A 13,682-nucleotide genomic window follows, 5' to 3' on the forward strand; every position below is an offset into this window, starting at 1 on the left:
TTACAGAGAGGACTTTTCAGATTTTTCTCTCTTCTTGCCTTTTATTTGTAATGAATAATATTTTGTTCCAAAGCCCCCAAGTGAATGGAAAGGAACACAGGTGTGTCCTGGTGAAAGAAGGGTAAAAGAGCAGACCCGCAAAATTACAGACCAGTATAATTAACATCAGTTTGCTGCAGAATTGTTAGACATGTCCTAAATTTGAATATAATTTCCTTTGCACAGAGAAGCTTCCATCCATAAATCTGCATGGATTGGGAAAGCATCACTCGTGGGGAAACTTGGTTTGCCATATGATGTCCTGCAAATCGTAGACAAAGGGCAAGAAGCAGTTTCCATATTCCTAGATTTCCAGAAAGAATTTGACACAGTGCCTCATTACAGACTCTTAACGAAGCTCAGAGTTTAAGGAATAGGATTCCAGAAATGTGAGTGGCTTGAAGACTTCTTAAGCAACAAAAACTAGTATGTTGTCTTAGATGGCAAGTGTTCATCAGGGATGAGTGTGTCATCGAGAGTACCCCAAACAAACGTGATAGGATCACTTGTTTATTATATACATAAATTATCTGATATACTGAGTAAGCAGCAATCTGTGACTGTTCGCTGATGACACTGTAGTGTATGGGAAATTATCATCATGGTGCGACTGTAGGAGGATACATGATGACTTAAGACAGAATTTATATTTGATGTGATGAATGGCAGCTTGCTCTAAATGTAGAAAAATGTAAGTTAATTGAGGTGAGTAGCAAAAATAAACCTTTAATTTTCAAATATATTATCAGTGGTGTGGTCCTTTACTCAGTCACAGAAATTAAATATCTAAGTGTAATCAATTAAAACCTACTCGGTTTACAAGCCACATCATTTTGAATAAAACACTCGAGCTTTCGAAGGCTGTCTCTGCTATCATCATCAGGAGTTGAAATCACTGACCGTCATGACGGGCATGGTGTTCTGTGTACATAGAAGTAATGGCAACGTCTGGAACCTTCCAGATAGGGCCAGAGTAGAACATGTGCGGAAGGCAAGTTGGGCAGCTCCTAGCAGCTCTGCCGTACCACGGAATTGAATGACATTCCTTGTCCATGTGGCTGGTGCCACATTGGAAAATGCCACTCCCATGTCCCTACAACATCAAGTGTTTATCTTTGCTGTTGCTCAATGTCCAAAGCCGGACCCCATGCCCTGCTAAGTGTGTCACCCTGGTCTCTGTTAAAATTGTTGCTGTTTATTCTGACTTTGGCTGCTTCTTTGATAAAAGACTACCACTGCAATGTTGTTTGAGCCAAAACTCTCATTTATTCAAACTTAGTTTTATGCCTGTTTTCTAGGCAATGTTCAGCCATGGCCAACTTCTCAAGTTCCCTTTGTTTGATATTTTATGAGTAGAATGCTCTGCACAACACTTAGCAACATTGTGAATGGTTTGACCTATGTAAATGCCACCACATTCACACAGAACACCATACGTGCCAGAAATTCAGAGTCCTGTGTTATCTTTAACGAGGCCTAATGTACCCCTTATCTTCCAGGCAGACCGGAACACTGGTTTCAGTCCATGCCTCTTCTGCACATGCCCTGTCTTGCCAATAGTGAATCAGCGGAAGAGGCCAAGCTGGCTGCATTTCTTCCATGCCATGGAACTCTCATTAGTAACTTGTTCTACTTATTATCAGACTATCTAGATTAAGGAATAGAAAAGTTCTGCTAACTACATAGTAGGTAGGAGTGTTTGCTGTAAAGCTGTGTGACAAGTAGTAATGTACTGTAAATAGGATTCAGCATTGACAGACATAGGTAAACATTTTCTTGAAAAAATACCATTGTAAATATTAATCTAACAGTAGGATACACAAAGCTGCCACTTAGTGTAGTTAAGGCTGCAGTAGTTTCTTTCAAAGTGATAGCTTTCTTTCAGATTTACTTGACTGAATTTAGCTGGCATAAACACGAATAACATTAAGTAGTAAGCCCTAGAGTGGTAGATTACTGTCAATACAGGTAAGTTTCCATGATTACTTTGTCTGTTTTTTATGTATACTATGACTTGTTCCACATTCCTGAGGGCTCTCCTGGGAACTACAAAATATGATGGATGGATGGATGGATGAATGAATTAATTAATTTCTAAATTGGTTGTAGCTTATGCTCATAAATATGGTTCCATACAATTAAATATTAAATCATGTAATGTGTCTTATCTCCTAGGTTGCAAGAAAAAGAGTACATGCAGATTGTAAACATATACAAGAAAGATCGTTCGGCTCAGACATTTTTATCAGCTTACAATTACGATGATATTGCAGTTGCTGTATTAAACAGAAATTCTACAAGTGTATGGGGAATTTCGCCTCCAGATCAGCAGCGACTCATTGATGAAGTTTCAGAAGGTGAGCTTCAGACTTTTTTCCAATATATCTGCAGTTTTCATTTTAAAATTGTTGTCATGATATTTGATTACTTACATGTAATTTATAGGTCATTGCTCAACAAATTATTTATTTGTCTTTGTGGCATGTGACTGTTTTCACTTAAATGTTGCTAGTAGAAAGCTTAAGAAGTTTTGGAACTGAGAGTCCTTCATGAGTCATTCGGAAATAAGGTGGTGAGATTTGGTTAAATTCCCAGTTCATTGTTAAGTTTTAATATGTCAGTGAGTTTAATCTCTTAGTAGTTGTTTGTAAGATTTCTGTGAATTTATTTGGACGTGCACTGTAAATATGGTGAGGTGATGTCCTTAGTAAAATATAGATAATGGAAGGAATGAAGGTAGCAACTCAGTGTATAGCTGATGCATCAAATTATCGATAAGTGTATAAATGAGACCAAGAATGTTGCAGACCTTTCTTAAAAATTATTCTACACAGTTAACAGGATACACATACACATACATACATACACACATACACACTCACATCTGCACGGCTAGGTTTTTCTGACATTGCAGTTTCACTAGGGTGACAGGTATGACAGGTGAAATGGGTGAGGGGAGAAAATAATTGCAGATCAGGAGGGAGTGCTGGGGTAGGTGTACAACAGCTCAAAGAAAGCAGCGGCAACTGCAGAGGACAGGAATGTGATACCTGCAGAGTCACTTTTGTGAATTGTTGGTATTGTGCACAATGAAATGGAGGAGCGAACTGGCATTGGAAAATATAATAAAGGAAGGAGGAGACTGTGGAGAGGAGGGTGTGGTTGAAGGATGAGTCAAGTAAGCAAGTAAGGGTCATGAGATCAGGCATGGAAATGGGTGTGGGAGATGTGGTAGCAGAGATAGAGAGGCCAGGGAGATTGCAGGATTGTTTGATGTTTTGTGAGGAAAATTCCCATCTATACTTCAGAGAAGCTGATGTTAGGGTGGGAGACGTAGATCTAAATGGCATAGATTGCGAAGCACCCAATGAGATCAGCACGACGTGCTCAGAGCAGCACATTCTGCCACTTGGTCATAGTTTGGAATTGCTCATTTATTTGGGTGGCATTATAGGATAGACTAGAATGTTTTTTTAGATTGGATGGGCAATAGAATACCATTTTGGGAGGGGTGAGAAGGCTTTTATGTAGAGTATTCCTCATTTTCAGATGCAATTATACATAGTCAAAGTCCTGACAAAAGGTACGGCTGTTCCAGGCCAGGGTGATGAGGAGGGTGGACCTTTGCAGCTAGTTTGATTTATTAATACAGATCACAATTTTATACAAACAGTTTTCATATAGTCATCATTTCATAGAGAAAATATATTATCTTTGACGTGTTTCACCTGCTAGTGTATCACCAAGTTCAAGATACATGTAACATGCAAAAAAAAAAAAAAAACAACTTTAAATGCAAACATTTTGGCTTAGGCTTTGCCTTGAGTGCTACTGATATCAAGTGAAACAACAAGCTTACTGTTACCAGTCACTATTAATTTAGTTCTGCAATGCACTTCAAAGATTTAAAACTCCATCACCAGGTGGATTTATGTTAATTAGTTATGTTTCCATGAATTTCCCATATGAACAATGGAATGGTCCTACTCACAAAAATGCCATCAGTTTTGTACCCTCCTTCAGCTTGAGAGTATATATATCAGTTTATATTACAAATTGTATTTTATCTGCATATTATTTTAAAGCAGTATCAATTAGTATTTCAACCTATACCTACTTACAACATATAACAGTTGTAATCTTAACAACACGCAGCTCTGGCATAACTCGCAAAACTCAACAGATCTACCCAAAAGCCAACAGTTTGTACCCCATGTCGGCCTGATAATACGTAATTTGTATCTGTTTATATTATTAAGAGTTTATTTACCTGACTATCCTTAATTCCTCATCATTGTATTATTTCAACATTTACTTAGACAATGTAATAGATGTAAGTCTAACAGACCCACAGCTTTGGCACAACCAGAGCTTTGCGCTCCTTCTATCACTCCTTTCATCCTCTCTCTCTGAATCCCAACGTAAATTGTTAAACGTGTAACTTTATCACTGTGGACAGCAGAATTATTACACTTAATGTTTTCAATATGTCACCTGATTACATAAATGAGTACAAAGTTTATATAGCTTAAGCTTCACAGAAAAGGATTCATGTACCAATTGAAATATTTATTCAAATATATCTATTCATCTACTCAACCAAAGATCTCCACAATACTTTAAGACTTACTCTGAAATAATGGTTTTGTTTTGTTATATGTTCTTTGTATAATATTTCTGTTTTTCATATGTTCTTAACATCTCTCAGCTTTTAGACTCTGTCTTTGTTTACAAACTGTGTCAGTTTTCATGTGATGTATTACGACAGAGAAATGAGTGTGACCACTGGAGGCATTCTATTTTAGTTATTTTATTTGCACATTTGCAGTCAAATAATTCCATATAGCCGTGTTCTGAAATAGTGTTTTTGTTTTTGTCTACTAGACAGTGCCAAAGGTTTACAAAACCCTTTATATACATTAGAAAAATATCATGTGTACATGCAGAATAAGAAGTGCTTTGGAGGAAAAAATGTAAATAGCATTCAGAAAACCATATATTTGTGATCTTGTCACATGATAGTCAGTGATGTATTCAGAATAATGTATTGTTGTGTTATGTATCAAGAATTGTAAACTTCGCTGTTTTTGTATATTTCCAACAACTCATTTGATGTTTATTATTATTATACACCAAAGTTGTAACACATCTCACATATCATATTAATCCACAGAGATCCGCCTCATTATGAAGGTTTAAGTCTTCGAATCATATCATGGAGATAAGTTAAATAGTGACTGACTGAACTTATTGTTTCATTTTAAAAACCAACTTCTTAAGTATCTAACTTTAGGTAAAGACTTTGGAAATACATTTCATTTATTGAATGTATCCTCACACTAACTAGGACATCAGAATGAATTTAACAATATGGTTAATGCTTTATATACATAGGTCTGTGTGTTCAAAGTTGGCATTGCAAAGTTAATATATATTATTCCTAAAACAGAGTCTGGCATGGCTGGCACAAAGAAGATCATCTTTTTTAGCATGCATTTAAGATCCAATACTTTTTTAAAGAATCACTATAACAGAAACCTTCTTTTTACGTGGCTACAAAAGATGTGTTTTCTCATGCCAATACTCTTTATTTCATCTTAATATATTGTTTGAAAGGTCATCTTCAGTGTCAGTTTGCTGCATTTAACTAATTATCAACTCCACTAGTGAGCTTCTAATCGTTTCTGACGACACGAGACAGTGTGGTACTGGGGTGCAAGACTCTCACGTCTCTCGCAGTTGACTTACGTATTGTGTGCAGCCGATCTTCTCCTCGGGTCAGATGGCTACGTCGATCTTCACAAACTCTTCTTCCCCAAAGACTATAGCTGGTTAAAGGAATTTCAAAATAGACTTGTTTTCTACTCTTGAATTATTCTGTACTCTCAGGATACTTTTTGTTCAACTCTGTTATATTTTCATCTCCACAACAAAATAACTTCACAAGTTTCACATAATCATTCAACTCTCACACGTCAACTCCATCTTGGACCATTAGATACTAACAGATACAATTACAATATGCTTGGTTTAATAACCACTATAAAACCAGTTCTTGCTTCTAGCAAGTCCAACACCAGAAAATCAAAATGTAAGTGTCTTTAGTTCAATACATAATTCATTTGTTCACAACAAATATAGTCATTACACCATCAAGGAATAAAGCATGCTTGCTCCTTGTACTGGACATACAGTTTCTATGGCACGAGCAGCAAACACTTGCCCATGCCAATCAACCGTCACTATTGCAATATTCTCCCGATACACGTCCATCCTGCACACACACAGAAACCGGCAATGAGGTAGACACACCTCCACTCTCTCACCCTCGTACTTAAAATATCAGGTGTTCGAGATGGTGGAAACTCAGTGTCTCTAGAACTTACACCGAAATTCTCAAGGCACTACATGCTCAAGTTTGACTTTTCTGTAGAGCATTCTAAATTACTAACAAATCATTATTCAGAAAGTGTACCTACACTCTTCCAGAACTAACAGTTTTGTTAGTATTTCATTTTCACTCTTTGTAATCAGCAAAATTTTTGTTCCTGCTGCATCATGATCCAAAACTGATTGTAATCTCAAGGATCGGGACACATTTGAGTATGCCTGCTGACTACAAATTCAGAAACTGTTGACACTGAAAAACCCACCGATGTGTTTATATTTTTGCTGTCAGTTTACTTCAAATTTCTTCAATTTCCATTGTGATTCAATCCATTAACAAAAGTCCCAAGAGAGAAGATATTATTGTAATTATTCGTAAAGTAATGAGGACCCAAAATATGGAAATATATTTCCCTTGCTGTCATTTTCAGTGAAGTTTTTAATTTACTCAAAATGGCAACAACCATTACAGACTCTTCAAATTTTAAATGATTCTTTCCTCTTATAACACAATGAGGACTACTTTCTGACACTTGAGACTGAATCAGAATATGTAACTTCTGTTGGTAAAAGCCAGGTCTGTTTCTAGCAAAAGATGTGGTCTGTTTCCTATGTCACAGCAGGTAGGCTTTGCCCCTACCCCTTCATGTAAGTTGGCAACAGTCCTATTTTTTGTAGTCAAAAGGTAGAGGGGTCACCTTTGAACCCTTAAATGCTCAGAGTGCCACCATGTCATCCCCCAGGTAGTTTGAGATTTGATAAGGATGAACAGATTCAGCTCCGTTAACATTGTAGAGTCACTTTGTTATGGGCACTTACTACCTCGCACTTATAGTGACAGCTAACTGCTGTCACCTCGAACAGAACATACAGATGTCATTCACAAACAGGCAATGCCTCATTCGGTTTGGTGGGTGCCACTATCTTGCACTATAGCCACAAAATGGCGATACCAGCCATGTAAAAAGGGTTCGCTGTGACCTGTCCCTTTTGTCCCATGGGCTGGTACCTTGTGGTTCAGTACACTCTGTGTAATTGAATTCCTTCATTCAGTCTTCACCTAGCACATTACTGGCATCTGTATAGTCCAAAGAACTTTGTATCAGGTTATGTGGTTTCTGTGCTCTTTTGCTAAGGTGTCTGTACATGTAGTCTGTGGCCTTTAGTGTTGCTTAATGTCAGTGAAGGTGGCCTTCAGCTGAATGCTGTCTAACTATATCTTCACCACCTCTGCAAACTGGGACACATTTCTTTAATGCTAGTTGCCTGGAGTGGGAGTACTGTTAACAGCCAGTGAGGAGGGCAGTACAGTATCATCTTCAGTCCAGTGAGATTAATTAAAGTGCATGTAGTCTTGGGAATTTGGAAAATTTGTGGAGAAATTTTCACCATAGACAGAAAAAGCTTTATTTTATAGAAATTACTGCAGTTTGCATCTAGAGCATTATTAAATTTATTTATTTACAATCATAATTTTGTTTATTGTACCATAGTCAATTTGTAGCTCTTATGAAGTGTGTCAGATGCATATTTGTTCATCTCCAGTTGTGGAAAATTAGAAAGGAAGGTCTGGCCATTCAGACAGCTGGATGAAAGGGACACCCCCCTCATGTGAGGATGAATGGAGACAAAATGATGGTGAAGCCATCAGAGTACAATAGTACATAGTTAAGCATGGTGGCAGCTTCAGTCCAGAGAGATTGAACAGTATGAGAAGTAAAGATGGGTTAAGGGATAGAGAAAAGAGAAGTGAAATGAACAGAGCAATTAAGAGATAGGAGGAAAGTGATAAAGAAGAAGGAGAAATCAAAAACAAAGAGAAATATTAAGATAAAAAAGTAGTAATGTAATAATTCTCCTTAAGAAAGCAGTAATAAGTCCACAAACTAGCATACTTTTTTTTACTGTTATACGTATTATGACAGGCACTTGGAACTTTGGCTACTGAGGCTAAGTATTGACTAACCATTCTGTCGCCTTGTAATTATGTCTTAGAATTGCTGTCTCTTTGTGTCTCGTAAGTGGCAGGAAGGTGAATAGAAACCCCCATTACAAAGCCTGAAAAGGATATAGGACAAATTTCTTTTGTAATTTCATGTTCTGCCCTTGACTGGAATCTGAAGACAAATCTCCACCTGCAGTTGGTTACTGTTGTTTCTGAAATATAATGTTTCATTAATTGTGAATAGGAACTAATTAGTTAATATAAACAACATATTTTTAAGCTGTAAATACTCCTTTTCTTGTTTCAGAGCGTGATATTGTTATAAAGTTACTGTGGACTGTGAAAAGAAACACAAATGATCCTTCAACAAGTGGAATTATCACTGACTCAAAGGATTGGGTTATTCAGGGGCGAGTAAATAATGTCAGAAATCCAGAACTTGATAAGTTGCTAAAGCTGCTGAAAGGAGACAAAGGAGAAAATTATGTTGTGTTGCATGATGTGCTTCCAAAATTTTTAAAAGTTACAAATAGGGAGACAGCTACGCCTGTGACGCAATTTATGTATGGGAATGGTATGTATAACTCTTAATATTTTTTCACCTTTCATAAATGTTTTTAATTTTTTTTTCAAGTACTATAACAGAAGGAAACATATCTGAACTGTGACAGTTATACTAATGATTGAAGTGTCAAAATTGTCAGTCACAAACTTACAATTTGTGAACCTGACAGACTTGTTCAAAAATTGAGATAATTAATTATGCAGCACAGTACTATGTACTACATTTTATAAGAAGTAATAATTGTGCTTGGATCTGTTTTGTGTACTTGAAAAGCCCAGATCTAAAACAGCTGAGTGTACTACTTACATTTTAGATATTTTGATACTTGTAACAACAAAGTGCGTATCTCACTAAGGCTATTACTGAATCATCTTACTTTCATTGGTCAGGCAACCCTATGCAACACATGCTGGACAAGGACAGAACACCCATAGGTAATGCTGTGTAATTACAACAAAATGGAAGGGATAGATTGTTACCCATCACATAAGGAGGCATTGAGTCAAAGATAGGCACAGTGGAAAAGAATTCTAGAAATGCTCAACTTTCATTCTTAGTCTATGATCAGATGTAAAAAACTCACACACAGTCTCACAAACACAACTCTTACACAGTATTTCTAGAATCCTTTTTCACTGTGTCTGTCTGTGACTCCATACCTTCTCTATGTGATGGGTAGATCTATCGTTTCCATTTTTTAATTATTCCATCCTGGATTTTCCATTATGTGTGCAATTATTGTGATAATATCAATACTACAAAAGTATACATTAGGACAAAGCAGGCTCATTGCTATTGTGATTGTTTTATATGAGATCGGTGTCTGAATGGCGCCCACACACCTTCTGATGTTTAGGGTATGAGATATAAGTTCAATATTAAGCATGAAAATCTGGATAAAGTTAGATTTGGCAATACTAAAATGTAACAGTAATGCACACCATCTTATGCTCTCCCCCTGCCCAATTCCTCCTCCAAATAAGCATCTAATTCCGTTTTATTCACAGAACAAATAGTTTATGAACATTCACTCTTCTATTCTATTCTTCTCTTCCATTACATCTTACTAGCCTCTGAAAGCTGCCCCACCTCCCGATATCGCTGTATACAACACATTATTTCCATTATCTGTACCAGAGGGATGGTGTGTTGTTTCCATCCGTATAGTGCAATCATCACCAGCTTGCATTTTTTCATTTGACCTAGCATTATGGGTCTGCCATTATAACAGCTGTTGTCTTGGTGTAGCTTTTTATGACATACTTTGTCATTTTCTGAAGCACAATTTGATTTCCCGAGGATCAATATTAATTACTTGCTCTTTCTGAGTGTCAAAAATTGTACTGTGTAGATTATAATTTGTAAAAAAGCTGTAGTTTTATATCTATACTTAAAAATGTTTCTCTGTGTGTCATAAATAAAGAAATTATTCATAGAACATGAAATGTTCTGGTGATCTTTTCCAAAACAAATGTCATCCTATCCCACAGATATCATTGTCTGAAAAAAAGGAATGTTGTACTTATTTTGAATCTTTCATGAGACTCAACTCGAGTAGCATATTTCAGGTACTGGAGTTTCAGAAAAAAATCATTTGCCACATGTTTACTGTGCTGGTAGAATATCGTGATCAAGGAAATTATGTCTGTTAACTAGAAGAATGGGTAGCTTTGAGGGATGAAGTAGTGAAGGCAGCAGAGGATCAAGTAGATAAAAAGACGAGGGCTAGTAGAAATCCTTGGGTAACACAAGAAATATTGAATTTAATTGATGAAAGGAGAAAATATAAAAATGCAGTAAATGAAGCAGGCAAAAAGGAATACAAACGTCTCAAAAGTGAGATCGACAGGAATTGCAAAATGGCTAAGCAGGGATGGCTAGAGGACAAATGTAAGGATGTAGAGGCTTAGATACTGCCTACAGGAAAATTAAAGAGACCTTTGGAGATAAGAGAACGACTTGTATGAATATCAAGAGCTCAGATGGAAACCCAGTTCTAAGCAAAGAAGGGAAAGCAGAAAGGTGGAAGGAGTATATAGAGGGTCTATACAAGGGCGATGTACTTGGGGACAATATTATGGAAATGGAAGAGGATGTAGATGAAGATGAAATGGGAGATACGATACTGCGTGAAGAGTTTGACAGAGCACTGAAAGACCTGAGTCGAAACAAGGCCCCCGGAGTAGACAACATTCCATTGGAACTACTGACGAAACTCTACCATCTGGTGAGCAAGATGTATGAAACAGGCGAAATACCCTCAGACTTCAAGAAGAATATAATAATTCCAATCCCAAAGAAAGCAGGTGTTGACAGATGTGAAAATTACCGAACAATCAGTTTAATAAGTCACAGCTGCAAAATACTAACACGAATTCTTTACAGACGAGTGGAAAAACTAGTAGAAGCCAACCTCGGGGAAGATCAGTTTGGATTCCGTAGAAACACTAGAACACGTGAGGCAATACTGACCTTACAACTTATCTTAGAAGAAAGATTAAGGAAAGGCAAACCTACATTTCTAGCATTTGTAGACTTAGAGAAAGCTTTTGACAATGTTGACTGGAATACTCTCTTTCAAATTATAAAGGTGGCAGGGGTAAAATACAGGGAGCGAAAGGCTATTTACAATTTGTACAGAAAGCAGATGGCAGTTTGCTTTTGAAATGTGGTGCTACAGAAGAATGCTGAAGATCAGATGGGTAGATCACATAGATAATGAGGAGGTATTGAATAAAATAGGGGAGAAGAGGAGCTTGTGGCACAACTTGACTAGAAGAAGGGATCGGTTGGTAGGACATGTTCTGAGACATCGAGGGATCACCAATTTGGTATTGGAGGGCAGCGTGGAGGGTAAAAATGGTAGAGGGAGACCAAGAGATGAATACACTAAGCAGATTCAGAAGGATGTAGGTTGCAGTAGGTACTGGGAGATGAAGAAGCTTGCACAGGAGAGAGTAGCATGGAGAGCTGCATCAAACCAGTCTCAGGACTGAAGACCACAACAACAACTACTATACTTTCTATTAATTTCTTAAAGTATAATCTTGTGAGGTATGGCTTCAGTTGCTCAGTGGATAAGTGGCAGATTATAACTCCAGAGGTCGAGGATTCGATACTTATGAGGAAAACACGACAAGTGCCATTATTCGATTTCCCTGGAACTTCATTCAGTGGAAGAGGAGTCAAAATAAATGAACATATGTCTCGGCTTACCCATACATACTCGACAATTTCTGAAAAAAATGATGGTCAAAGTTTTTGAGGTACTTTATGTGCCATTTACCATGCAATGTCCTCGGTGAAATGGTGGTTTGGTGGTTAGTGTCAAGGTTTTTAAATTTGCGCCACTTGTTCAAAACCTGATTATTGTTTTTATTTATTTTATTTTTATTGTGTTCATTCATCTACCCATGTCCATAGAAGGTTACTGCATGAATGTTTCTTATCAAATTAGGGGATACAAGGGAGTGATAGTAGTAGTAAAATTACAATTGGATTTCTCAATAAGAGTCATACGTTTATTGTACAGTACATATGTGTATAGTATATTGAGGAGTCACAATATTTTTAAATTATTGTATTGTAATACTTCATTCTCATAATAATTCTTACATTTTGCCGTGCAGTCTAAGGCATCTTGCCACGGTTTGCATGGCTTCCCCTGTTCGATGTTCGAGTCCTCCCTTGGACATGGGTGTGTGTGTTGTCCTTAGCATAAGTTAGTTTAAGTTAGATTAAGTATTGTGTAAGCCTAGGGACCGATGACCTCAGCAGTTTGGTTCCATGGAAGTTACCGCAAATTCCTTTTATTTTATTCATATGTTTATTCTTCAGGAAAATTTAGTGCATTCCCTGGATGGTACCAACTGTAGAAACATTCCAAAGATAGAACATATTGAACTGTAGGCTCTCTGTAATTGGTTGGTTATGCCAGTTCAAGGACCGGAAGAGGGCAAGAGCATATCACCTCCAGTTGGACCATTCTTAGCAAAGCATTTCAGTATTCGAAATAACCTTAAAGTTGAAGACAGTTTTACTTTAATCTTGCTCTACAAGAGACTGGAATTAATGAGGGCTAACGATTTAGACCATATTCACAATATGAAACAAAACAAAAAATTGTGCTTCCCATACTCCACCCAAAACTATGAGCTTAGCCTCCAGAACTTTCCATATTGTTTAGATCCAGTAAGAAAACTGTAGAATTTTCTGCTGTAAGAAAAGCTGCTTTCCATGGAAGTATTCATAAGGATCCATAATTTAGCACAGTATTAGATCAAGGAAGCACCTAATATTCAGCCAAACATCCATTACAGCCAGTTGGATTATGGTGTCTCATTACTTGTAATATTGTATATCGTGTGCAATAATTAAGTAATTTTTTTTGTTCTTTCCATTCAGGATATTCTTATTTTATCGCTTCAAATTTTGCAAATAATAACTTTGATAAAATTTAATTTGATTTTCATGAGCAGAGGACGAGCGATCGTACCGAACTGTTTTCATGAATCTCTACCACGGACAGTTTACGGACCTTCAGAGCACGCAGCAATGGTGGGAAATGACAGAGAACTGCAGTGATATCAACCACAAGCTATATCTCCAATATCTACCATATTCAGACTGTGACAGTCTTGTCATTTATACATTCAATGATAAAGTGTTTCCAAGGACACTTTCATTCCTTTCTGCAGGAGGGTGAGTAACTTACTACAAGTTTTTCTGCTCCAAATTTACAATCGT

General features: G+C 37.0%; 1 protein-coding gene across 1 annotated transcript in view; it reads left to right on the forward strand.

Moving 5' to 3' along the window:
• The window catches only part of LOC124616722 (piezo-type mechanosensitive ion channel component), a 684,203-nt gene that overhangs the window by 655,722 nt on the left and 14,799 nt on the right, over positions 1 to 13,682 (forward strand). Inside the window, exons 43-45 of the mRNA XM_047145082.1 lie at positions 2,215 to 2,396; positions 8,679 to 8,945; positions 13,415 to 13,637. Coding sequence (XP_047001038.1) covers positions 2,215 to 2,396; positions 8,679 to 8,945; positions 13,415 to 13,637 — 672 coding nt within the window. The remainder of the gene's footprint in view (positions 1 to 2,214; positions 2,397 to 8,678; positions 8,946 to 13,414; positions 13,638 to 13,682) is intronic.

Source organism: Schistocerca americana, chromosome 5 (assembly GCF_021461395.2).
Source record: "Schistocerca americana isolate TAMUIC-IGC-003095 chromosome 5, iqSchAmer2.1, whole genome shotgun sequence".
NCBI lineage: Eukaryota > Metazoa > Arthropoda > Insecta > Orthoptera > Acrididae > Schistocerca > Schistocerca americana.